General features: G+C 34.2%; 2 protein-coding genes and 1 pseudogene across 3 annotated transcripts in view; 2 read left to right on the top strand and 1 right to left on the bottom strand.

The window, feature by feature from the left end:
- Nucleotides 1-1,100: 1,100 nt before the first annotated feature.
- On the top strand, nucleotides 1,101-16,146 carry PP2D1 (protein phosphatase 2C like domain containing 1). The gene is made up of 4 exons (XM_036219674.1): nucleotides 1,101-1,341; nucleotides 1,683-1,866; nucleotides 3,444-4,495; nucleotides 15,290-16,146. Exons 1-4 carry the CDS (start codon nucleotides 1,101-1,103, stop codon nucleotides 16,093-16,095), a joined length of 2,283 nt encoding a protein of 760 aa, XP_036075567.1. The 3' UTR covers nucleotides 16,096-16,146.
- A 164-nt stretch (nucleotides 16,147-16,310) lies between these two features.
- Nucleotides 16,311-26,329, bottom strand: part of RAB5A (RAB5A, member RAS oncogene family) — a 28,202-nt gene continuing 18,183 nt past the window's right edge. For both annotated transcript variants that reach the window (XM_016120109.2, XM_036218945.1), the window contains exons 3-6: nucleotides 22,862-23,013; nucleotides 22,434-22,556; nucleotides 20,860-20,953; nucleotides 16,311-17,741 (exon numbers count right to left, since the gene is read on the bottom strand). In XM_016120109.2, coding sequence (XP_015975595.1) covers nucleotides 17,626-17,741; nucleotides 20,860-20,953; nucleotides 22,434-22,556; nucleotides 22,862-23,013 — 485 coding nt within the window. In that variant the 3' untranslated portion in view covers nucleotides 16,311-17,625. The remainder of the gene's footprint in view (nucleotides 17,742-20,859; nucleotides 20,954-22,433; nucleotides 22,557-22,861; nucleotides 23,014-26,329) is intronic.
- LOC118602727 lies at nucleotides 23,297-23,414 on the top strand (annotated as a pseudogene).

Genomic DNA, 26,329 nt, shown 5'->3' with positions numbered 1-26,329 from the left:
AAGGAGATGCCTCACTCCTTCCCACTTACAGTGGCATGGGGATGATGACGAATATACAGTATGTGCATACATGGTGTGAATTAAAAAGCAATTGAATAATATGACATTCAGATTAAAATAATCGAATACTATTTCCTACTAAACTGGCAAAGATTTATTAATGGCTTTACACAATGTTGAAATGGTGTGAGGGAGCAATAATGAGAAGTTAACAGAAGCCAAGGAGGTAGACTTTTGTTAAACACATTAAAGGAGCTTATCCTAAGAACAAGGGCACACCAGTAACCAGCCTTAGGCAGTTGGATCACATCTGGCTGCTCCAAGAACATCCAGACTGGAAGTGGGTAGAACAGTTAGGAGGCTAATGCAGTCAGTCAGATAAAACAGTTTGGTAACCTGAAACAGTGTGACAGCAGTGGGGAAGGAGACAGTGGTGTGAAAATTGGAGAGAGAGATCTGATGGGCTTTAATGATTAATGCATACATCCTGAAACAGATGACAGGGGAGGGGTGGTACTTGTTTCAGCTAGGGTTAATCAGTAAAGCCAAAGCTTAGGAATTATTAAATAAAGAATTCATTGTTGAAATTAGACCTTACACAGTTTGTAGGAGGAGCTGGGCAATTGGACATCTTGGTTGGAGAGTTGGAGGACCCCACCCAGTCAGTCCAAGAAGCCAGGGATGTCTAGCTACTGAAGTAGGACCATGAAGGGGAGGCTGATGGAGAAGTTTAAAGGAAGCATTTGCCTTGGCGGGTCCCAAGGCAAGCATCTGCTGATGGATCTGGGGCTGCTGTTGGTAAGCAGGGCCTACCTGTAATCTTGAGGAAGAGACGAATGCAGAGTAGAGTGTACAAGAACAAGTTGGAACCCACTAGGCACCTCTGGGTCTGTGGGTCATCTCATTGAACAATGATGATATTCAGATGTAGTACTCCCAAATCAATCCCTTTCTTGGCCAACTCTAACCTGGAACCGCACAGGCAAGGGATTCTGGGAAATGTAGTTTTCAGCCTAACCAAATTAATGGTGGGAGAAGATTCTGGAAGTAAGTAGTGAGTTCAATTTTGAACATGTTGACTTTAACTGTGATGAGTCCCCATGGAGATGTCCAGTAAGCACTTGGGCTTGTCCAAACTTCTTCATCATGCAAGCAAGCTACTCCAGGACTCTAGTTCTATTCTCCGCTGGGGTGAGAGAGTGGAATGCAACTATAGATTAAGAACCTATGAACTAAAGATATTGGCCAAGAGTGAAGGCAGCCTCAAGAAACAGAAAGGCAGTCCTGAAAAGGTCTATAACTTTCAGGCAGTGACTTGGAACTGCAAGATGGAATGGGCAGGCAGGAGAGAGAGTCCTAGAGAGATGGCCTGAGATACCCTGAGATATATGATATATTTGTCAGTGGGAAGGAAAGTGGTCTTTATATTAAGGATAGCTACATGGAATCATTATTTTGTCACGACTTATAAGGAAAAAAGACTTACTTGATAGTTGCTTCTCTTATTTTGTTTTCATTCTATTATGCAGGCATAAAACAGTATATTTAATAAATAATCCTTTCAGAAATTTCAGACAAGCTTGTTACTTAATACAATTTGTGACCTTACTGCTTGAGTCCTTCAGAATCATAAAGTGAGTTCTGACTGAGGTTCCAAGTGATGTATTAAACATTCTACACAGAGAAGTGTACCACCAAGTCAGTGGAATCCCCACCACAGCCATCATCACCATCACCACTACCTCTCTGCTATTACAATTACCATCGCTACCCAAGCTTGAGGAACAGAGGCTGGGGAGAGGTGGTAAAGAGAGGGGCAAAGGAAGGTAACAATCTCAAAGGAATGGAAATGAATAGTGCCTTCAGGTAAATTCTCTTCATTTTAATTGGATAACAAATGTAGTCAAAGAACAATTATATCTGCAATATTCTTTTTCCTTCACTTAGTAATCAAATAAAACCTTGGCTCCCTTTAGACTATGTACATGGAAGAGTGATATTCCTTATACAAAAGAGGGCTTCCATTTCTCTCTATAACCCAAATCTGCTATATTTTTCATAATAGTACTTACCTCTATCTGATAGTATGTGATTACATGTTTCCTTTATTTATAATCTTTCGAATAGGAATATGAGCTTCATTGCAGTCGTGCCTGTTTTGTTCACTGGTGTGTCTCCAGCAAATATAACAGTTCCTGTCAGACACTCAAGTATTTGTTTAATGAATGGATGAATGAATGAACTGAGGAATGCTATATTACATTCTAAGAAGGGCTCCATGTGAGAGAGAGCTATATTTTTGCTATTCCCTGAAAAACCAAGTTATGATATAATGGATAGAGCTGAAGTCAAAACATAGTATTAGAATGCCTTATATATTGTCCCAACAGTTCATCAAGCCCCAGAAAAACTGTATCCTTTACCTGCATATTATAAAACAATAGCAATTTAAAATATTTGCTATATATTTTAGTCAAATGGGCTTATTTCTTATCTTAACCACCATCAGCACTGTTGAATACTTATTATTAAGACTGGGACATTTTAAGTCTGTATGGGCTCCAGGCATTCTTATTTTTGTAGGCCCCACCCCTCATTACATCTACTACATAAAATGTACCCATATCAAATACGATTTGTATATGAGTCAAGTTGAAGTTAACTAGTTTTCAAAATGTCATATTTCTGAAGCATTTAAAGCTACTAGCTTTGATTTTTCAGGTTTAAAAATATACTATAACCAAAAAATCCTTTTTCAGGTCTCTAACATTTCCATATGCCCTTGCAAAAAGTCCCATGCTTTAGGAATCGTGCATAAAATGGATAAAAATGTCCTCATGTACAGAGCACTGTTCTAGATGCTTCTGATAGTAAGGAGTCTAAGGGTGCCAGCTGTCCAGAAATTTATCATCCATCTCTACATATTTTCTTTTTTTTTTCCTTAGCCCATACCTCCTTCCCATTGGAGTCCTAAAAAATTCTGTTCTTATTATCAATTCTTTTCATTATTCTGCTTGATTTTGGCGTTTCCCATTTTCTTGTGAACTCTTTACTTAAAACAGAAGTATTTTAAGCAAGACAAAACAGAGTACAAAAATAATTACTCTCATATTTGGAATCAGATTCTTAGGTCTCAAGCAGGTATCTCCATTTGCCTGGGATAAAATATTGTGCCAATTTCTCTGAGTATTTGTTCTTAGCTGTCCAACTGACTTTGTGGAGATTTTACCTAATTTCATTCATTCATACACAGGTGAATCACTAACTTATAGAGTACTTACCATGTGGTTTTTGGGAATTACAGAAAAATGCATCAGAATATTCATTTTTAGGCCTCTATGAAATCGTGAGGAGCCAAAGCGAATTGCAAAGATAAGGGCCTCCTTGAATAGATTTTTACTGCTTCATTCCTGACATGTAAATACCTTTCATCCTGTTTGCAGAGTGTTTTGGAAATCGAGAGATTGGAATGAGAGAAAATCGACATTTGATTCAGATGAAGAAATTCCACCTCCATGTAAAAGAAAACTTTTAAGAAAGAAGAAGAAGGAGGAGAGACCAAAAAGAGACTCTGAAGACCATGATGAGCCGATCTATGATCAAGTGATTACATTTCCCTGTTCCAAATGCAAGCGTGAAATTGATCTGCCTGGAATTTTTCTCCATAAAAAGCAACATGCAGCCTTGACCACACTGGGTTTTCACTGGATAGGTGGAAATAAACCAGGACATTCGGTGATTGCTGTTCAGAGACAGTTTATAATTGCTAAACTATTGTCATCTTTCACACTCACTGAAAAAATCCTACAGAGCATTGATAATGCTTTTGAGTTACTTTGGAAGAAACAAATACCAGCATACTATAAGATTATCGATAACATTAACTGCAGTTCTACATACGTTCAGAAAATCTACCATCTATTAATTAAAGGAGTAGCTGTTTGTGAAAACAGGAATTCTACGTGGAGAGTTGCCATGAATGATAGATTCACTGTGGTGAATAATTTTGGCAATAAACCCAATGTGTGTTTTTTTGGTTTGTTTGATGGGCATCATGGTGGCTCAGCGGCAGACTTAGCATCAATAGAACTGCCAGTTTTGCTTCTGCATCAACTTTCCAGATTTGATCCTTCCTACCAAATGACCCCTCAGGAGGAAAAACTAATCAGTTCCTTTCAAACAGTATTTAGGGAAGAATACAGAGCTATAGAAGACTTCTTCTCCGAGAAGAAAAGGACAAAAGAGTTGAGGTGTGAGTATGAGAACATACACAAAGCCTTTGCAAAAGCATTTTGGAGAATGGATAGACTTTTACGTCTTGGAAGGAAAGAAGAATCCAGGGTTCGATGGAGTGGCTGCTCTGCACTTACTTGTATATTAGAAGGCAGCATTAAGAAATGGAGAAAAATCAATGATCATGATGGTTGGGCAGAGAGGTTCCCTTCCCAGAAGATGCCACAAATAATTTCTGGAGAACTACATATTGCAAACACTGGTATGTACATTGAATAGTACCAAGTTACACTTTAACATCTTTTATTCCTAGAAGCAAAGCTCCTATGCTCCCAGAATTATTTCTTGACTTATTGCCTAGAAATTTCATTGACCAATTTAAGAAATGATAACCACAGTTTAAATGCCAATCTCAGGCACAAAAAATCATTGTAATTATTTTTCAAGGAGGCACATATGTGAAATAATGTGACCAAAACATTAAATTTTCTAAATGGGTAGCAATACAGCTGTTGATAAAGGGTAAAGCAAATATATTGCGTTTGTTTAAATCTGAATGAAACAAAAAACATTTTTCACACTTCCTCTTTTCAGAAGAACAGAATGTTCTTTAGAATGTTGTTAGTATAGTTGTTCAGTTGTTCTGTTGGTCAGCTATTCTGATAACTAATACGTTTGCAATAGGTCACTCTTGTGCTCTGGCCAAGTTGCATCAAGTACATCTTAGAGAAAACAATAAAACCAAGTTCATGCCTTGGTTTTATGGGCATGCGTTCTCTTCTCTAAATATTTGACATATTTTTATTTTATTTCAGGAAGCAATTCATTTCACCTTCAGTGCTAAAGCTCTAGCTTAGGAACTTGACAAAATTAAAAGCCCAGGGGTAAAACAATTTTAGCAAAGTTAATGTGAGTTCCAGGCTGAGTTCCATGTGATGTTTAATAGAGTTTTACTACCTCTTTAATGAATAGAATTATTAATTGAGTGTCCACTTATTAAATATTGAACACAAAGTAATGTCATATAGTCTTCTAAGAACCTGATATCTTAACAATATCTAAGTATTATGTTTTTTAAAAATGCATTTTGCCATATAACATTAAGGTATACACGTTAATTAGATACATTTATATATTGTAAGATTGCCATAGTTGTGATAATTAATGCCTCTACTACCATTGCATAAATTTTTTTAGTGGTTGGAATAATTTTTAGTCTCTCCATAAGTTTGATGATGATAATGCAATGTTGTCCTCTGTATTCCCTAAACTGCATTAGATCTCTGGGACCTGTTTACTACTTGTTGCAAGTTTGTACCCTTAAAAAACATTTGTTCTGTCCTTCACTCCTTCTATATATGTGTGGTTAACCTATTTTCCCAGATGAGAACATGGAAGCTCGGAGCCATCTCTGCCACTAAGTCACACTCCCTGCAGTCCATCCTCAGGCTCTGGAAGCAATCCCTGTCAGAGGCAGCATAAGATAGTGGAATGGTTTCCAGCTTCAATTCACAAAGACCATTACAGTGTCAAGGTCCCTGGAAGTCAGCCTGTTTCTGATCTAGCTCTGCTTGTCAGCCCCAAATGAAAACCCCAGATTAAGCAATACCAAGAACCAAGTGAAATATTGATTTTTCTAGGAGTCGTTGTCATTTTCAAGATCTACCTCGAGTTTCTAAAGCACTTCAGAGTAGGCTTACTTCACTGAACAGTTTTCACATTTCGGATCAATCTGGGAACCAATCCATATTCTTGGACTTGGGACCTCTACTAGAAAATATCATTAGGTATTGGGGTTCTTGCAAAATTAAAGGAGAAATTATGACATAGTCAATGGGGAAACAAAATCATTAATGTTAGTTTACCAAGAGTCACTATTTCCAGGCTCACTGCTGTTTGGTTGGTTCTAATCTCAGGTCGAACATTTGTTGGCTTATTTCCAGGCTTGCATAATCGTGTCAAACTGTTTTATTTAGGCATCCTTCATTTTAATAGAAACGAAAATATAGGGGGAAAAAACAGCTTTGAAAGGGAGGACATGATTTATCCTACAAAAGCATTCTTAAAAGAAAAGAACTAAAATGGGCTATAAAAATAAATGTCCATACAAATTCATCGAGTATATTTTATATTTTTTAAAAAAACAAGACCTATAATTACAGCAAGGGCATTTATTTTTCTTGTTTGATATTTGTAAAATACCAGTGCCTTCACAACTCAGGAATTAAAAACAAACAAACAAAAAAAAACCTCGCTTTATAATGAAACATGAGGGCAATGATGAAGCCATCAAATAAATGCTGGTTTTATGCACGTAAACAAAGGTATTTCCAAACTGACATTTTTGGTTTTTTCTTAGCACTTTTCATTTATATTGCATTTTATAATTTTTCTTAGTGTTCTTAATTTACTTCAAATATTCCTCATAGGATTAAAACACTAACAACTGTATTTATACAGAATATATAATTATACTTATTTCCTTAACATCAATTAAGCTACAAATTTTTCATTCCTAATTAACCACACAAGTTCCTTATAAACATAAGGATTCTTATTTGATCTCTTTAATCATTTTCCCCAGTGCCTTTATTTTTAATAGCTTTGAGATATAATTCACAAAGCACACAATTCACTCATGTAAAGTGTGTACATTTCATTGGTTTTTAGTATATTTGCAGATATGTACAACAGTCACCACAGTGAATTTTAGAACATTTTTGTCATCTCAGAAAGCAACATAGTGCTCTTTAGTCATCAGGTCCTTATCCTTCTGTTTCTCTAGGTCTAAGCAACCACCAACCTGCATTCTGTCTATACATTTCCTCCTGTGGAGATTTCACATAAATAGAATCACATAACATGCGTTTTTTTGTTACTGGCCTCTTTTACTTAGCATCATGTTTTGAAGGTTCATACATGTTGTAACATGCATCAGTGCTTATTTCTTTTTCATTGTTGAATAATAACATTCCATAGTTCAGATTGCCATATTTTGTTAATCATTTGACAGACAATTAAGTTGTTTTCACTTTTGGGTTATTATAAATAGTGCTGGCATAAATATTGTATACAAGTTTTTGTGTGGATATGTTTTTGCTTCTCTTGTATACCCAGGAGTGGAATTGCTGGGTATAAGGTAACTCTATGTTTAACTATTTGAAGAACTGCCAAACTATTTTCCAAAGTAGCTGCATCATTTCATTATCCTACCAGTAACATATAATGGTTCTAATTTTTCTAAATTCTTCCAACACTATTTGTCTTTTTGATTCTAGCCATTTTAGTGGGTATAAAGTGCTGTCTCACTGTGATTTTAATTTGATGTTAAATACCCCTTTTGTGTGCTTATTAGTCATTTAAATATCTTCCTAGGAGACATGTCTACTAAAATCTTTCATCCACTTTTTAATTGGGTTACTTGTCTATGGTTGAGTTGTAGAGCTTCTTTTTAAATTCTGAATACGAGTTCTTTATCAGATGTATGATATATCTTCTTCAATTCCATGGGTTTTTACTTTCTTGATGTCCTTCAAAGTAAAAAGATTTGAATCTCGGTGAAATCCAATTTTTCAAATTTGTTGTTGCTGCTGTTTACACTTTGGTGTCTAAGAGACCATTACCCAAGCCCAGGCCACGAAAGTTTAGACCAGTGTTTTAAGAGACTTATAGTTTTATCTCCTGCAGATCTATGATCCATTTTGAGTTAATTTTGTATGTGTCATAGGGTAGGCGTCCAGCTTCATTTTTTGGTGAGTAGATATAGTTGTCCTAGCACCAACTGCTAAAACGACTATTCTTTTCCCATTGGAGGATATTGTCATTCTTGTTAAAAATCAATTATCCAATGTAAAGGTTTATAGCTGAAGTCTTAATTCTGTTTCATTGATCTGTCTATCCTTATGCCAGTACCATACTGTATTGATTGCTGGAACTCTGTAGTGGGTTTTAAAATGGTGAAGCGTGAGTCTCTTTGCTTTCTTTTTTGAATTTGATTTGCCTATTCTGGGTCTCTTGATTTTCTATATAAATTTAAGATTAGTTTGTCAATTTCTCAAAAAGTATCTAGCTGACATTTTGGTAGCGATTGTGTTGACTCTGTAGACCAATTTGAGGAGTATTGTCATCTTAACAATATAACATATATAACATATAATATATAATTTGTTTGTTTAAGCATTTAATTACTTTTTCAAATGAGTCCAGTAAGAAAAATTGATATATTTACCCATGTAGTTATCATTCCTGGTGCTCTTTATTCCTTTTTGTAGACCTATATTTGGTATTATTTTACTTCTGCTTAAATATCCCTTTAATAGTTTTCGTAATGTTGTCTTCTGGCAAATTCTTAAAACTCTGTTTACACTTTTGTTTTTGAAAGATATGTTCATTTGGAATAGAATTCTAGGTTTACGGATTTTTTCTTTTCAGTGTGTTGAAAATATTGCTCCACTGTCTTCTGACTTGCATTGTTTATTATAAAAAACTCTGTTGTCTATTATCTCTGTTCCTCTATAATATAGTTTCCCACCTCTGGCTAGTTTAAAGGTTTTATCATTTGGTTTCAAGCAAAACCAATTGGGATGTACCTCATTTTTTTTTTTTCTCCACAGCTTTCTCCTCTCTTCGAGGCATTTAAATTATGTACTTTGGGCCAACTGAAATTGTCCCAAAGTTCTGTAATGCTCTTTTCATTAAAAAAAAAAAATATATGCTATTTTAGACAGTTTCTATTGATGTCTTCAAAATCACTAATCTTTTTTCTGCAATGTCTAATCTTCCATTAATCAAATCCATGGTATTTTTTTTATTTCTGACATTGTATTTCTCATCTTCAGAAGTTTGATTTTTTTAAATTCTCTTCCATGTCTGTCTGTACCTAACTTTCTAAACATAAAGAATGCAATTATAGCTTTTAATATTCTTGGCTATAAACATTTGTGCCAGTTCTGAGTTAGTTCCAATTGATTGCTTTTTTATTTTATTGTGGGTAGTATTTTTATGCTGGTGTCCTAGTTTCCTAGGGCTGCCATAACAAATTATCACAAACTTGGCAGCTTAAGACAATATTCTTTCACAGTTCTTGAGGCCAGAAGCCTAAAATCAAGGTGTAGGCAAGGCCATACTTCCTCTGAAATCTCTAAGGAAAAATGCTTGCCTTTTGCACCTTCTAGTGGCTCCACATCCTCCTTGGCCAGTGGCTGCAAAACTCTAATCTCCGCCTCGTCCTCGCAAGGCTTTCTGCCCTTCTCCCTGTGTCTCTTCCCGTCTCCTATAAGGATATTGTTCTTTGGATTTAGGACCAGCTTGGATAGCACAGGATGATTTTATCTCAAAACTCAATTATATTTGTAAAGACCATTTTTCCAAATGAGATCTTTTTCACGGGTTACAGGGATTAGCACGTGAATGTTTGTTTGTTTGCCCCCCTCCCCCCGGAAGTAATCATATCATCTTGAACTTTGGGGATAGTTACTTAGAAGTGATTTGATCCTTGTAGATACAGATTTGATTTGTTAGAAAGGTCCAGAGCAAAGCCCAGTTTGGTTTATTTTACACCACTGAGGTGAGACCTTCTTAAGTATACTATCCAGTGACCCATGAACTGTTTTTCCAGTCTGACTGGTTGAGAATAGACATTGTTCCCAACCCTAAGTGAGCCCTAGGCAATGTTCTCTTTAATCCTCTCCAAATACTTCTTTCCCCAGGTTTGGGATGTTTCCTCATAACTCACACATTGATCCAAGCCCTACTAAACACGTGGGAAAGCTTCTCTGCAGATCTTTGGGATTCTCTGTTCCAGTCACTGGCCAGAAGCGGAAATTTCCTAGAATTTGTATTTTGGGCAATTATTTAAAGCCTGTGTCATCCACAACATGTATTTACTGCTCCCTGATGTCTGTTTATTATCCCTATCAATCTGAATTAAACGATCTATTTGAGGTTTTCCAGACTACGAATACAGGCATAACTAAGAAATATCAGGGTTTCAGTTCCAAACCACTGCACAAAGCAAGTTTCACAATAAAGCAAGTCATCATCTTTTTGCTGGTGAAGGGGCTGGCCTTCAGTTTCTAAAAAAGTAACATCTGTGAAGTGCAATAAAGCAAAGCACAACAAAACAAGGTATGCCTGTGCATGAAATTTAGTGGTTCTGAATTCTTTGTGATTTTTCTTTCCTCTACTGTTCAGCATCGGTTTGAAATAGTCAATTTTTTTTCTGGCAGCCTGGGTGCTGGTGAGGGGCATACGTTTATTTTTGGTTTATTGTTTTCAGTGAAGGCATGGTCCTTTGGAGTCCTACCTTTGTTGGGGAGGACCATTAGTCTTCCCATTAGATAAGCCCCAGGTTTTGTGTCCTACTCAACAACCCTGTGAAAATTAAAAGCTCAATTATTCAGCTCAATAAAAGCTCTTAGGTAAAAGTCAGCTTTTGCTCTTGGCATACTCTGGGATTTAGCCATTACTCTTTTGACCTGAGAATTTTTAACTTTTCTATAGCTCATCAATACATATGACGTACATATCCAGGATATTTTCTGGTTCTCAGTGAGAGTCAATCCAAGACTCAGACTGCCACATTACTGCTCTTTTGTATTAGTTTTAGCATATCTGCCATTCCGATACCTTTATTTTCAGATTGTGTATTTGTTTCTAATAATTCCTTTTAAAGAGGCCCCAGAAACTTTTGTTTCCTAGTGTCCCAGTTTTCTGTCCTATGAGCTCACCCCAGATTCAAAAACCAAGCCTGGCTTTACTCACTACTTTTCTATTAATCCACAATTCCTTAATTGTTGGCCACATCAAGTCCCCTTCCTTCTCCAGGTTACCAAGTGACTCCTTTATCTAATCCTCACAACATTTAAAGAAAGAATAATCATATTTAAATAAATGAGAAGACTGAGGATCATTGAAGTATTATATAAGGTTACATCACTACATAATGAGTGATGAATGAACCAGGACTCATGTCCTTTAGACTTGAAGTCCCATTACTTCAAGCGAATACCACCAGGCATCTTGTTTTTTGGGTGTATCTCATTCTTATATTGTCTTCATTGTCTTCATTCATGACTGATGCAGTATTTGCCGATTTCATTTAATTTTTGATTTTTCTGTCAATATTTTTTTATATAGTTTTTTATAGATCTAAATATTTCTGCTCACTCGTAGTGTGTTTTTAAAATTGTTTCTAGTTGTATCCCTTCCCCCAAAACCTAATTCAGCTTCAGAATTGCCTTATTTTACGCAGGAAAGAAAATGATGTTCTTTAATAATACTGACATTTTATATACTTTACCTTCCCTCTACTTTTTTGGGGGGAGACATGTTGGTGATAGACTCACATATATACAAATCTGGTTCTCGAGAACATATTCAACAAATATTTGACAAAGAGTTGAGATTGACACGTAAAGTATTGTTAGGCTTTAGATGTACAATGGTGAACATGAGGTTCGTGAGCACATACATCTTACAAAATGAATGAACCATCTTTTGAACATTCATTGAAAGCTAGTTTCACATCGGTCAGCGCTCATGCTTTCAGTCGGAAGTCATAAACCTAGCGTCCGTCATACAAACAAATTCAGTCTCTTTTGACAAAATTAAGAGTCCTAAGGAAAAACCAGTTTAATATCATTTACATGTGTTTCTATTATGCTTCAATTTTAAGTATTCTTCATGTTTAAGTTTCCTTAGTTTATGCTCCTTTTCAATTGCTCCTTTTTCTTTACCGAATAACCATGTCCTTTCTCATTTATCAAGTTCCAAGTAGCTGCTCCCTACTCCCTTAAGCCTGTATGAGTCACTTCGTAAGGCTTTTCTTACAATTTTTCATAAAAGGGTCTGAAGAGAAACATTTATAGCTTTGTCTCAACCTCTTTTGGATAGCCTCTCTTCACCTGCTTCTCCCTTCATGGAACACAATGAAAAATAACATTTATGAACTGTCTACTTATTAAATTACCTTCTTAAATTCTCACAATTCCCTTGACAAAACAACAACATTGCAGGTAGAAAAGTTACTCAAGGAAACAAACTGACTTAATAAAAGATGCGCACATATAAAATTGGGATTAAAGTTCAAGTGTGTCAAGCCTTTCCACTTCCCCATGCTGTTTCTTCTAAACAAGCAGTCTTTTTATGCCAGGGCACTCATGCATCCTAGGTATTTTCCTTATCACCACACAAAACCTTTCTTCCTCTTTCCTCTAGTTCTTTAATAACATTCCTGTTGTCTTCAATGGTAAGTAGCCTTGCTGGCTTTATCTGAAAAAAAAAAAATCTTGATTTTATCCATTTGGAATTCCCTATTGGGATGTCTAAGGTCACTCTGAAGGTTGCGGGGTTACTCTTGCTTTTCACAAGTTGACGATAACCCAGCAATTGCAGTGGGCAATTACATCAGCGCCCTTTGCATAAGGAACACTCTGCTTGACTATACACACCAACTTAAAAAGGCTCAAGTAACATCTCAAAGCGGTTTTTGAATTCCTGTATGATTAATGTTCCTAAACATATTGCACTCCCAGTAACCCTGTTCCATTGTTTTGATAAGATCTTCTGAAGAGCACAATCTCTCCAGCTACTGAAATTTGGTTAACTTTATGTCTAGGAACTTGAATTCTTACTTTTGCTGATTCATTAAAATTTTTATTTAAGGGTCTTCATCACAGTTCCCTTTAAAGTCAACCTGTCTTCCTTTTGAAACTGTCATGACTTGTTCTTCTCTTCAATTTTCCAAACACAAACTGTGTTAAGCTCTTCCTTCAATTTTCCATCCTTCTTGGGGCTTTTTGTTCATTATTCTATTCCTTCAGCTTAACAGTAAACTGCTTTCAACAACCCCATTTGCACGTGACAGCATATGCAACCCTAGGACCACGAAATACGATTAACTTTGCATATACAATTTTCCTTATCTGTTCCATCAATGCTCTTCCAGGTCCTGGATCTTCCTTATCCCTCTATCTCCTAAGCTATGCATGTATATGTGAGAAATACCAGTATCCTCTCCTTCACTCTCTCTTTCCTTCATGTACCATTTACACATGTAAAGATGTGTTATTCGAAAGGTACTATCTCCCTTTTTATTAGGATAATTGTCAAAGAAATTAAGTACCTCCCCTAAAGTCAGACAGCAAATAAATGGCATAGCAAAAACTGCAACTAAGATTTAATGTCCCTTCTTCTAGAATATAGTAATACAAAAGTAAAAGAAGTCAAAATGGCATTTTCTATCCTCCAGCACAGCATTAAAAGTAAGTGTGTGTGTGGGGAGACAAATAGTACATAAGGCTATGTTTACCAAGCTCTCTGTAGAGGCAACTAAACATCAAAAGACCAGTTTACCACCCTTCCATTAACTACATAATTGTATTAAATTCTTTTCAAACAACACAGTAGAGAAACAACGCTTCTTCTTTTTGCTGAATGGGCTTTGGCTTGTCACATACAAATATTTAGGAAGTCCGTGGATTTGACTGTTCTGAGCCAAATTACATCCCGTGTTTTCAGAGCAATGGTTTCACTATTTATGTGCATGTACACACATAAAGAAGTTTAAAATTAATTGAAGAGGTATTGAACCATATTTCCTCCTTATACAATTCAGTTTACCCAGCTGGCATGTTCAATACCATTCCATGATGCTTTGCTGGTACAGCAATTTATAACTAGCAAAAGTTAAGATTTACCTTCTGCAGAGAGTGTTAAGTAGAATGACCAGCATAAAAGACATTGATACAAAATATTAATAACCAAACTACCAAGAAATAGAAGAGGTCATTTCATTTTTAGGACTATCATTTGTTCATGATAGTTCTTAGGTTTCCAAAACATTTTCCACACACATCATCCTTGGGTCCCATCCCATAGCTCAGGTATTTTAACAATTCCCATTATGTTACGAGTCAATAAAATCAGTCTATTCCTGACACTAATCCTTCACCAACTTACGCTTTCTGTCCAATCATACTAGCTGTGTGGACCTCAGCCTCTTGAAACTTAGAACTCTTTTACCTAAAAAAAAGGGGGATTAGAATTGAACTTACAAAGCAACAAAATTCTGATTCCAGGCACAGCAACATGTTTGAAAACAGAATATTCTAATGTATATTTATTTTCATTACTCCAGAAATTTTCATTCTCAAAGGTATTATAATATTCAAATATTAACCTCATCTCAGAATAATTTGATACTTTTTTATGATTCCATATCAAGAAAAAACTATTGCCTGTGCTTGAATATACAAGTAGTTCTTAAAACCTGGAGGAAATCTATTTGCCTACCAAACAAATCTCTTTTAATAAACCAAGGAAAGTATTGATAATACATACAACCATCTTTCAATTTGTTCAGAGTTATGTGTAGATTTTCTTCAGATTTCAATGAAACACACATAACAGGTTCACCTGAATCATGAACAAACTACAACCAACTTTTAAGATTTCAATTTTCAAAGAGTTTAATTTCATGTTGGCTATTATCCATTTAATATATTACTATACATAATATTTTTTCTTCATAGGGCTAAGTGACTTAGTTTCTTTTTAGCCACACATATCAAGACCCTAATAATACTGAAATTAACAGTGGCATTCTAATTTTTTTTCATCACATGTATCTCTATGTTCAGGTTTTAACTTTTACCAGTTACAAAATTCTAAAACTCTACTTTAAACATCAGTTTATTTTTTTTTAATGAAAAGGCATTTATTTAAACATTTAAAAATGTCTGCTCTATGAAATATATGTTGATAATAAAAAAGTCCAACTTTTGGCTCTGCAAAAATATTTGAAAGCTGTTTCATAAAACTTTTGATTTTCATTACCTGTGATTTTAATACTAAGTTGCTTTAAACAAGGGGTAAACTGGCCTCCTAGTTTGATCTGAATTACTGTTAACCATCCAATGATACTAGTATTACGCATATTTTAAAAATATGTTTAAATGACCTTTGTTTATGCATTGAAACAGAATAAAGTGAACAGCATATTTTGATATAATTTTTTATTAAATTTCTAGGATCAATTTCTTTTTTAATCTTTTAGGTACTGTGGAAGCTGTCTTATGCAGAAATGGAAAAGGCTTTTGCCTAACCAAAAAACATAACATGCAAAACATCAATGAAAGAAGAAGAGTACTTAAGAAAGGAGCAATAATTAGTTCAAATCAACCACATGTGTTCCTAGAAGGGCAAATAAAAACTACAAGAGGACTTGGATTTCATGGAAATCCTAAATTGAAAAATTTAATTATTCCAGCACCTCAAACTATTTCTGTCCCTATAGATGACTTATGTCAATTCCTTATCTTAGCTACTAATGGACTCTGGGAAGTTCTGGATGAAAAGGAAGTCACTGCACTGGCAATGACAACGTTTCACATGTATAAAGAAACATACTGTTCTAGCTTCCAAAACAAATCTTCATCATCCAAAGAGCCTCTGTTTTTCCCAACCAATGAATCAAGCATTACGAAATCAGAAAGTACGATCCACATATTGTTTCGGAGTAAATCAGAATCTAAAGGGTATGTGCCACATACAAATTCAAAAGAAAATTTGTCCGATTCAAAATATTTCACTCGTGATTCTAAAAATGGACAAACATTTCTACCAGAAATAACTAATCATAATCCTAGCACTGAGAAAGAAGCTAACAAACCAACCAAGGCAGATGGTGTATCAAAAGGTTCAAGTAAAAAGGAAAAAAAATGCACTGAGAGTTTCTATGAAGGTGCAGCTGAGTATATCAGCCATGAACTTGTAAATGCTGCTTTAATGGCTGGCTCTAGAGACAACATTACAGTTATGGTAATACTTCTCAATGGAAGTGAATATCAGCTTCTGATATAAAAGACAAAGATCTGATTATCCAGAATACAAAAATATAAGGACAATTCTTCAATGAACCAGATATTAGGATAGTAAATCAGCATCACACAAATCATTACTAAGAATGTAGTAAAGAAAATACAAAAGCAGACTCTGGATTACATAATACTATGCATATATGTTCACTGTTCCATGCCAAAAAAAAAAAAAAAAAAAAAAGAGAGAAAAACCAGTACTTGCTTTTTATACCACTTTATTCCAACCTGAGCACCTCAATATAAAACTAAACACTGGCGAACTGTTTTCCTTACTAATTCTGAATTACTGTAAATGTACAAGTTCTGCTAGCAGTTCAACACTTAAATAGATTAAATCCTCTCTGATACATGGTAGATTTCATATAATGAAAATACCTAAAACAATTAGTGCAATATACCGAACTGATTGAAATAAAAAACTTTGGAAAACAAGGCTGTAAGACTGTTACTAACATATTGCAATACTTATGTTACAAATTACCAGTACATTGTTTGTTTATAGTTCTAGCCGCATAGGAACAACTGAGGCCAGATCTTCGAAGAGGGCAAGAAGGAAAAACATTAGCTGTTTTAATAACTGTACACTTTGTATACCTTTAAGCAACTCTTAAATATTACAGAAAAGTAATAAACATATGGAGACTAGAATGCAGTACCCTATTTACAGTACAGCTGAAGATCAAATTTAAAATAATCAGGTCTGAATGTACATAATTGTTAGTGCATTGACTATATTAAGTCCAAAGGGAATAAAATCTTCTTCTCTGCCCCAAAACGACAAAACCTATGTAATAGCCAGCAGTGATTAAACAGAAATCACAGACACCTGGTTTGTTTCACTTCTGTGGAAGAGCTTATGTTTGAAGGGAACACTAACCATTAAGATGCATTTATCGGTTTCCATATTCTTAAAACAAGACAAGGTTACACTTTATTTTTACCTCATTTAAAAAAATAACAGGACTGGCTACAATTTAGATGCCACTAATGTTCATTTCCCCCTAGAAGATGTGGGACTCTCTTCTTGTGGCTAATTTGTTAAAATGTGGAATGTACACTTTTAAATATGGATATTAAGAGAAATTACTGCTTGCCTGAATACTGTAGCTAAGCACAGTATCTTTAGAACCTTTTCTAAAAAATGAATATTTTTGAAAAGTTCAATTATTAAGTCCAAATCTTTTTCATACAACAGGCTGGTTAACTGTGGGTTCGGATAGTCATTTGTCTATATCCTTGGAGATGAGAAATGATTCCCCCTAACCTTCCAAGGAAATAAGTGTACACAAAGCTCTCCTTTCCCCCTTCTACTGCTGAAACATTTGTCAGAGGGTCACATGCATGTTATTAAAAATTAAGTTCAAAACACTTAAAATAATTCTGTATTAGAAACTTGAATCTATCATAAGTCTCTTCTTTTTAGAAGTCATACTGAGCTGGTTAAATGCTCCAATTCCACTGTTATTGACATTTAGGAAGCAGAAGAATATTCCAGCTAGTTCAAACTGGAGGTTTAGTTACTACAACACTGACTCCTAGTTGGCTGCGTGGGTTCAGTAAGGTCTACTCCTCTTCCCCTGGCAGAATTTGCTCCTGGATTCTGTGGTTCATTCTTTGGCAACTTTTTAGCTGAGAGATAAATAATTAAAACACAATTAGAATATCATATTACAATTACTTTCATTTGCTTACTTATAATCTTCCTTTCTATTTACGTATTATCTCAAAGTATACATAACCATGTTCATTCTTTTCAAATGTTTATTGAGTATTAAATACCAAAACATTCGGCATAGTCCTTAGGGAGTTCAGTGGGTTGAGGGAAGGGTAAAATGGGGACCACTTGTTGACATGCATAAAAACTTAAGTTGATTAAAGCTATATTTAATTCTTTATATAGATACACTTAATACCAGAAAAGTTGTAATTTCACAATCATTAATACTACTATTATTTAAAGAAAACCTAAGTTAATAAAGATGACGGCCAGCCAATACATTTATAAAGAAGATGAGCTTATATCAATGTCATCTCAACTGTGACAAACACTTTTTGGAACAAGTCAGGATATAAACAAATACCATGACCATCATTCCAGCAGCACTTTTCCTCTGTTGTGCAACCTAATTAATACCCCAAATCATGAAAAATCATATCTCCTATTTTCTTTCTGGCTTTCAGAGATTTTACCCTTCAAACATCTACCATTTCCCTTCTCTTATGGCTAATTGAGAAATTTAATCGGATTCGATTGTTCCTATGGCTCTCTCAAAAAATTATTTCCCAATTTTGAGTCAGATGAGTATGGCTTTCCACATCTGAACAAAGCCCCTCAACCAGGAGTTATGGCTTTAGCTCTGCTAAGCTTTGTACAACTTACGCTGTTCTCTGGAGCATGGCTCCCAAAGGTCCTTGATGTTCTGGCTTCACTAAATGTTAAAAACATCTCTAAGAGTACAGATTGTAAGGACGGCTAGACACACTGGTTTCTGTTAACCTTGGGATAAACTACTATGGTAAGACTCTAACTTAACTTTAGCCTTGGCTCAGTTTACACAAAGCTGAACATGCTCTACTTCAAAATCTGAATGTCTTGTTGTGTTTTGGATCTTTTATCCTTTGTTATAAAACTCCACATCGGTATTAATTATCGTTAGAATTCTAGATGCTGGGCTGGGCAATGGATCTGGGAGCCAGGAGCACTGAGGTTTGGAAAGAAAAGTCATCACCTTGAGCCACTTCTCTAGGAACTGCTCTAGGGATGGTAATATAAACAGTAATAAAATGTTAAATTTCCAGTCAACTGTAAACTTTATTACAATTAATACCAAGTTCCATTTTGAGTGATCATGTCTGCCTTTAGCATAATTTTCCAAGGGTTTTCTGTAATTAAGATATGAGTGAAAAGGAAATAAACTGGAATAAAGAACTTTTACATTCTATTGGTTAATTTTTACTGTGAAGACATTTCTGGGATCTAGAAAGACACTGACTTCTGCCTCATACCTTACTAAGTGTTACGAAAGTGAAGCTGGTGCTTTCTGTTTTTTATATGGATAACTGTAGCTTACCAATTTGTCCCTAAATTGATTGGGATTGTGAGAAGCTAAAAATCTTAGATCAAGTTAATAAAGGTGTGTCAAGAAAGAAGACACTTAAGACCTTATAAAATTAGAAGCAGATGATAAATTTACAGTAGACTCTCTCCCATGAAATAAGTATACTCCCTTTGGGAAGTCACCACATGTAAAAATATGAGTGCACTGTGTGATTTATTTAAGTTATTATTCTGGCAAAAGAAACAGAAAAGCCACAATTCAATTTACACTTGGGATTTCTTTCAAGGAAAAAAATACTTTAATTTTAGAAAAATTAATGAACACTCTAATATTCTGATGAGAAAAATGACCTTACTAGCACATCTGAATAAAAAAATACCAATTAAATAAAACCCATCTGGTAGTCTTAATACCATCAGAATGTTTTAAAGTTCAGCCTGATTTGAGGGACCCATTACTTCGTTTCCTGTTTGTTAACTTTTCAGATGTGGTTCTGGGTATAATCTGTCCATTTATAAAAAAAAAAGCATACTATTGCCCAATCCTTCACAACTGTTCTAGTATTTCTCTAATAACTCCAAGCCTGAATTTCTCAGAAAAACATTTTACACAAAAAAGAGGCACGTTTTTTCCTAAATGAGATACCACCAAATTGAAAGGTATTGAGACAGTACTTGCAGCTTTTACTGAGTTTCCTTTAGCCTCTGAATCAGCTCTTAATGGGTTAATTTGTATGACTTCAATATAAAAGAAGATATTTTATTTGGGCATAGCAATGTGGATACCCAGTTAATAACCACTGCTGTGAAATAAAAGATGTTATGGGACAAGAAGAGTACCTGCACATAATAGTGCGGAGGCAGAAAACTGAGAATGTTAGGTAGACTCTTCCCTTAAAACTACTGAAAGGAGGTTGGGGGTCAATAAAAATACTTTTGTTACTGAAAAAAGGAAATTTCCTTATATCCATTCCAACTTCATTATCTAGAATCAAACACTAAGGAACAGCAAACATCCTCAGTTGAAAGTACCTTAAAGAAAGGTAAGAGTGCTATATAGGATCAAATGACAATTGAGGCCCTACGAAGCATGGATGTTGTTTTGCTTTCCCTTTCTCTTTGTGCCTCATGCTTTGAAACTTTCTCCATTACAATATTTGCATTAAAATAATCTATACATCTGTATACAAATGTATCATGTACTTTTCTGTTATTTGCCAATAATGATTTAAAAGGAACCTGAAAAACAAAAATAGTGCTCTGTTTAAAGGACAGATCAGTGAGAAAGAAATATCATTATACGTACATGCTGCATTGAAAAATACTGCTCCGAGTTTTCTTCCTTTTATATAAAAAGTATAACCTAATAGAAATATACATTTACCCAAATTTCTCAGTGAAATCTTTACTGCTTGAACTATCAGCTCAAAGTCCAGGTTTTTAAATCTCTTAGAAGAAACTAAACTGCAAGTATTACAACCAAATAGGTAATACAGTCTTCCAAATTTAATATTACTAAGTAATGCTTGGTGGAAGAGATCTAAAGTAGTTGTAGAATCATTAAAAAAAAGACATACACCAAATCCCCCCCCCCCAAAATAAAGAAAATCCAAGAATTTAGAGTATCAAACCAAATAGCTCCAGTGTAACTTTTGCCTATATTTATTGTTGAAAAAAAGTTAACCTTACCTATTGCCATGAATATTTCATTTACATTCATTGATGTTTTAGCTGACGTCTCCATGAATAATAAACTGTTGTCATCTGCATAGGACTGTGCTTCCTGTTTACAGAACAAAAAGTGATACATCCTTTGCACATACTAACCTGTCTTATTTTTTTTGTTATAGAAAAAAAAAAAGGCTTCCTTATTACTATTCCAACTAAATTATCTATAATTGACAACAATTATCACTAAAGGTAAAATAAAGGTAAGAGCGCTGTGTAAGGTGGTTAATTTTCTTTTCGCTTTAACTTCTTGCACTATCCCATTCTTATTAATCTGGTTTTACATTAAATCTGCTTTCAAATGACAATTTCCAGGAGTGAGGGAGTGGGGGAATTTATCCAATTTTAAATATAAAACTCTCTTTGATTTCTATGGCAAATTCTACTTATGCTCATTATTTGCAATGAGGTCAATGGGAAAATAAACACCTAACACTGGCCTCCCTCCTATTTAATTCTAAACGACTTCTACCAGCAACATTTAATTTTGAGTACATCATGAGTCATTCCTTTGAAAATTATATCACTATTCTACATTTTTCTCATGCTTTAGTTTACATGCATTATTGCCTTTGATCTTTACAGCTGTTGTGAAGAGCAACCAATTATCTTTCTCATTTAATAAGGAAAAAAATGATGTTCTTTTGAACTGTTACATGACAGGGTCACTTTTGACTAGAATTTAAGAGCTCTATCTACCACTCTATGCTGGGAAGGTAACTATATTAGAAAGAGTAATAGTTACTATACCCCACATACTTGTCACAAGAATTAAATGAAACCACATGTGCAACATGCTCAGCTTACTACCTAATGGTGCAAGAACTATTCCCTTTCTCCTAGTCCATGTTCTCTCCATCTACAGCTATCATCAAAAAAGATAATTTCCCATCACTAATATTATATATATATGCATAATAGCCACAACCAAACTTCTTCGGTAGAGAAGCTGAAGAACAAGAGAACAGGGTGAGTTTTAAAATGTCTAACTAAAGACATTTGCTTTGCTTTAAAATGACTCTATTTTATTTTACAGCAAGGAATATTCCTAGTTATATATATTAGATAACATGTTTTGAGCCTGGATTTTTTTGAGCCTTTATTTTTTAAGGTCCTTTTAAGAACTACATGAGTATAAATTTATGTGTACAACAAATAACTAGGTATGTATGTATATGTCTATGTGTGTTGATACATATATATTATTAGATAAGTAGAAAAAGGTTAAGAAGGGTAGGAGGCAATCAGCTTTTACTTATTTCTGCACTACTTGTAAACATTTGCTTATTTTGTAATTGTCCAGGTCAACAAAATCTGAACTAATTTATATAAATTACATTTACATAAAGATATTTAAAAATTCAGGTTTATCATGAGAAGCATTTTATTATATATAGTACATCACATTTGTTTTATTTAATAAATATGTATTTTCTATTATTTGCATGGTTTTAAAATTATAACTATAGTTCACATGTAGATATAGAAGAAAAGTTTACAATAAATATGTGCCTTCAAAGGTAAATTCAACATACCTGGAAATCAACAGCTCTTTTATTTGCAAGGTCGGCCTTGTTTCCTGATAAAGCTATTACAATGTTAGGACTGGCTTGCCTTTGAAGTTCTTTAACCCAATTTTTGGCTCTGGCAAAGGACTCCTGGGAAACAAAGAAAATGCTATTTTGAGGCACAGGCTCAAAAAATGGTTAAGGAGCGTCTTTGTGAAACAAGGCTTTTAAGATTGCCCAATGGAACTCTTGGAAAGACATTCTTAAGACTATTGTATTATTTAAGACACTTTCATCTTACTTTTTTTAAAATCAGCTTTTCCTACTCATAAAAGCATTGGCAGAAATATCATGCTTGGGCTATCAAAAAGATTTTTAAAAAACTTCAATCGAAATTTTGAATATCAAAAATGGATATTCAAATTAGTTTCATTATAGTATACACTTCTACTTACCTCATTTGTGATATCATATACAACTATGGCTGCTTGTGCTCCTCTGTAGTACATTGGTGCTAGGCTATGGTATCGTTCTTGACCAGCTGTATCCCATATTTCAAACTTTACTGTTGTGTCATCAAGACATACAGTTTGGGTTAGAAAAGCAGCTGAAAGAAAAAAATGTCCGCAGTAAGTTTATCATTTCCCCCTGATTATTTGCATAATATAGAAAATATCTGATATATTGCGTACCCACAGCTAACGGTGGTTTTGAATACTTGCAAGATCTGTGCTTCAATGCTGGATATAGATGCTTATATATAAGACCTTCACGATAAGATCACAGACCAAAAGCTTCTTATACATTCTTAAAAAAAGTTTGTTGTAATAAATAAGTTTAATAATTTTTTAAATTGTCTTATAAATTACAAATTTAAAATTGTAAAACCAGTCTATGGCCATGCCACCCTGAATGTGTCCAATCTCATCTGATCTCAGAAGCTAAGCAAGGTTGGGCTTGGTGAGTACTTGGATGGGAGACCACCGAGGAATACAAGTGCTGTAGGCATTTAAAAAAGCAAAACAAAACTGTAAAACAACAAGAAATATATTTATTGATGTTCTTAAAAAAATAGGGGGCGGGAAGGAATCAGCATACCTATCAACTACCACCTATACTGCCAAACCATGACCTCTGCTCCGTTTCTTCTGGTTTTGATTGGCATAATCAAAATCTGGGGATTTAGTCCCAGTACATTACCACCAAATTAATATTTTGTTATGATTATTCCTTCAAAACATTATACTTTGTTATAATCCTTATTACCTCGACCTAGACTCAGACTCAATTTGTTAAATATAAAATCAATATTAACTTCTATTTCTTTCATTCCTTGCCATAAGTATTTTTTGAATTTGCATTTTTTCATCTTTTTACAGATTTTAATTTTAACAATAAAGTATCATTTGATAACGTTTTTGCTTTTAAAATTAAGGTGTTATTAAATCTTACAAAGTATTACTGTATCACTTATTTGTGAACTGCTTCTTGAGAACAGTATGAAGTAAAATATCTATTATAATTCTCTTGGCTCTAGGAATAAACATCAGCAAAGACAATGTAATGGTAATTTATGAAAAACAAATCAATTTCTAATCAAGTGAAATGAACTTTAAAATATCAAATGTTAAGAGTAAATGTCTAACCACACATAGCTGCACTGAAGATAACTTATGAACAAGATCCACACACAGCCATTTTTAGCAGCACTTTACAGTTCCTTTCCTTCATTAACTTTGATAGTTGAACTCCTGCTGCTCTGTCAAGTTGGTTATGTTCCTCCCTTATAGTTTCAGCTCAAGGTGTGGTATTTGACTCCTCCCAAATTGTCATGGGATCCAATTACTAAAATTTTCTAAAACTCTGTTCTATTATGTAAGAAAATTATAATCCATTTCTGTAAATTGTAACAGTTTATCTGGTGGTGTCTATCTTTTATAAGGGATTCACTAGTTAATATGAAATGTGCTGAATAAGCCAAGTCTAATTAGATATATCTCTTTTATATTAAATATAACATTTTTTTCATGCTATTTATATTAGGTAAACTGGTTGCTAGCAATTTTGCAAACATTATCATTGGAAATGTATTTTGAACTACATTCTAATGAATATTTCTGTGAACTTACAAGTGTAGTCCTACTTAAATATATTCTAATTTATTAAATATATTCTAATTCATCAAACTTTTACCATACAAAATATCCATTTTCTAAAATCCTATATTTATGGTAAAGGATACCAAGAGCACTATGTCACTTTTTCATTTTCATGAAAGGCTCTCCTGTAGAATCATAAAATATTTTTAAACACTTAAATTAAGCCTCTAAGAAGACAGGATTCCTTTTTTAATAAAAGGAAAAAAGGAAAGGAATGGATCATAAAATATAAGCCTTTTCTCAAGAATAGTTTGATGCTACTTGAAAAAAACTGGGTTATAATTTGCAAGTCAGACTTTGTTTTCTCTTTTCTATGACCACAAAGTATACTGGTAGTACAAATGTTAATTTACGTTTCTATAAGTCAACTCTAGGCACAGGGAAATATTAATGTTGCCTTAAAGGAAATGTGATTTGATTCTCGAACCAGATAAATATATCACAAAAGACCACTAATTGTTTTTATAAATACATGTACAAAAATGACAAAATACAGGCAAAGAAATGCCAACAAATACATTAAGAAAACAACAGCTCATGACCAAATAGATTCTTTCACAAAGCTATTATACCAGTAAGCTAAAAAAGAAAACCATGTATTGTTTAAATAAATTACAAAAGGGTATTAGAGTCAATATCCATTTCTAATAAATACAAAGGTTTTTCCCTTAAAATTTATCGTGTCCATTCTACCCTTAACCGTGAAATCAGCACTCTGCTTAACAGCAAAGCTCTTAGGCAGCCTCTAACTCTAGAAACCAAACAAGAATGCCACCATCACCATTATTTAACATCATTTTGAATATTCATATAATGATAAAAGTAATTAAGTTACTGGAAAGAGACATCATTTGGAAGAGAGAAGACTGGAATGAAAATCCAAAGGCATCAGCTAAAATAAAGCAGGTAATGAGTTCTTAAAATGGCTAAAACAGATCAAAGGCAACAGCTTTACCATACACTGGCAATAACCAGGTTTTCACTGTTATGCTGAGAATGGATCCCAATCATGTTAACAAAGGCCAAGAACAATCAATTCTCTCAACTTTTCTTAGAAACCATTCTTTATCCTACCATATTCGGTAGCTCCTACCTCGATGCTCCGAGACTTCCCTGTTGCACTAACATGTTTCACATTTATCTTTAAAAAAAATATATTATCTTTTTCTTCTCCTACACTAGAACTTCCATGAGAAATTACTATTAGTTATTCTCCTCCATACTCAACATCTAATATAAATCTCAGTTCACATAAATGTTCAAAATGTTTGCTAAAAGAGGTTCATTTAAGGTATATGGCACTATCTGGGGGTTATTTTAGCTACTGTTTGAATATACAGTTCCCAAATGTGAAAAAATTGACATTTCAAAAGGCCTCTATTCAAGTTATTACATAACACAGTCCTAAACGAAATACCATCAATATCTTTTTAACAGTAACATCCTGTTGTTGTTCATGTGGTATGATAAAAGCATAATTTTGGGGGAGGATAAAAGACCAATATTAGAGGCCAAGAGAATGAGTTTTAGGGTACATCGAAAACACATTAAAACAAGTGCTGTAGTGCCATGAGGGCAAATACTATAGGAATAGGATAACCCCATATTATTATAGACATTATGTATTGCAAGACTATCAGGATTCCCCAAAGTTGTCAAGTTTTCAAATACTACTATAGCATTTAATTTCCCCCATAAAATTCAGTGAAGTATAGCTGACATCTTCAAATCCTTAGAGCTTCTAAAAATACATTACTAGTCATT

Source organism: Rousettus aegyptiacus, unplaced genomic scaffold (genome assembly GCF_014176215.1).
Source record: "Rousettus aegyptiacus isolate mRouAeg1 unplaced genomic scaffold, mRouAeg1.p scaffold_m13_p_4, whole genome shotgun sequence".
NCBI classification, from domain to species: domain Eukaryota; kingdom Metazoa; phylum Chordata; class Mammalia; order Chiroptera; family Pteropodidae; genus Rousettus; species Rousettus aegyptiacus.
Note: the sequence above shows the minus strand (reverse complement) of the source record. Positions and strands in the feature narration are given on the sequence as shown.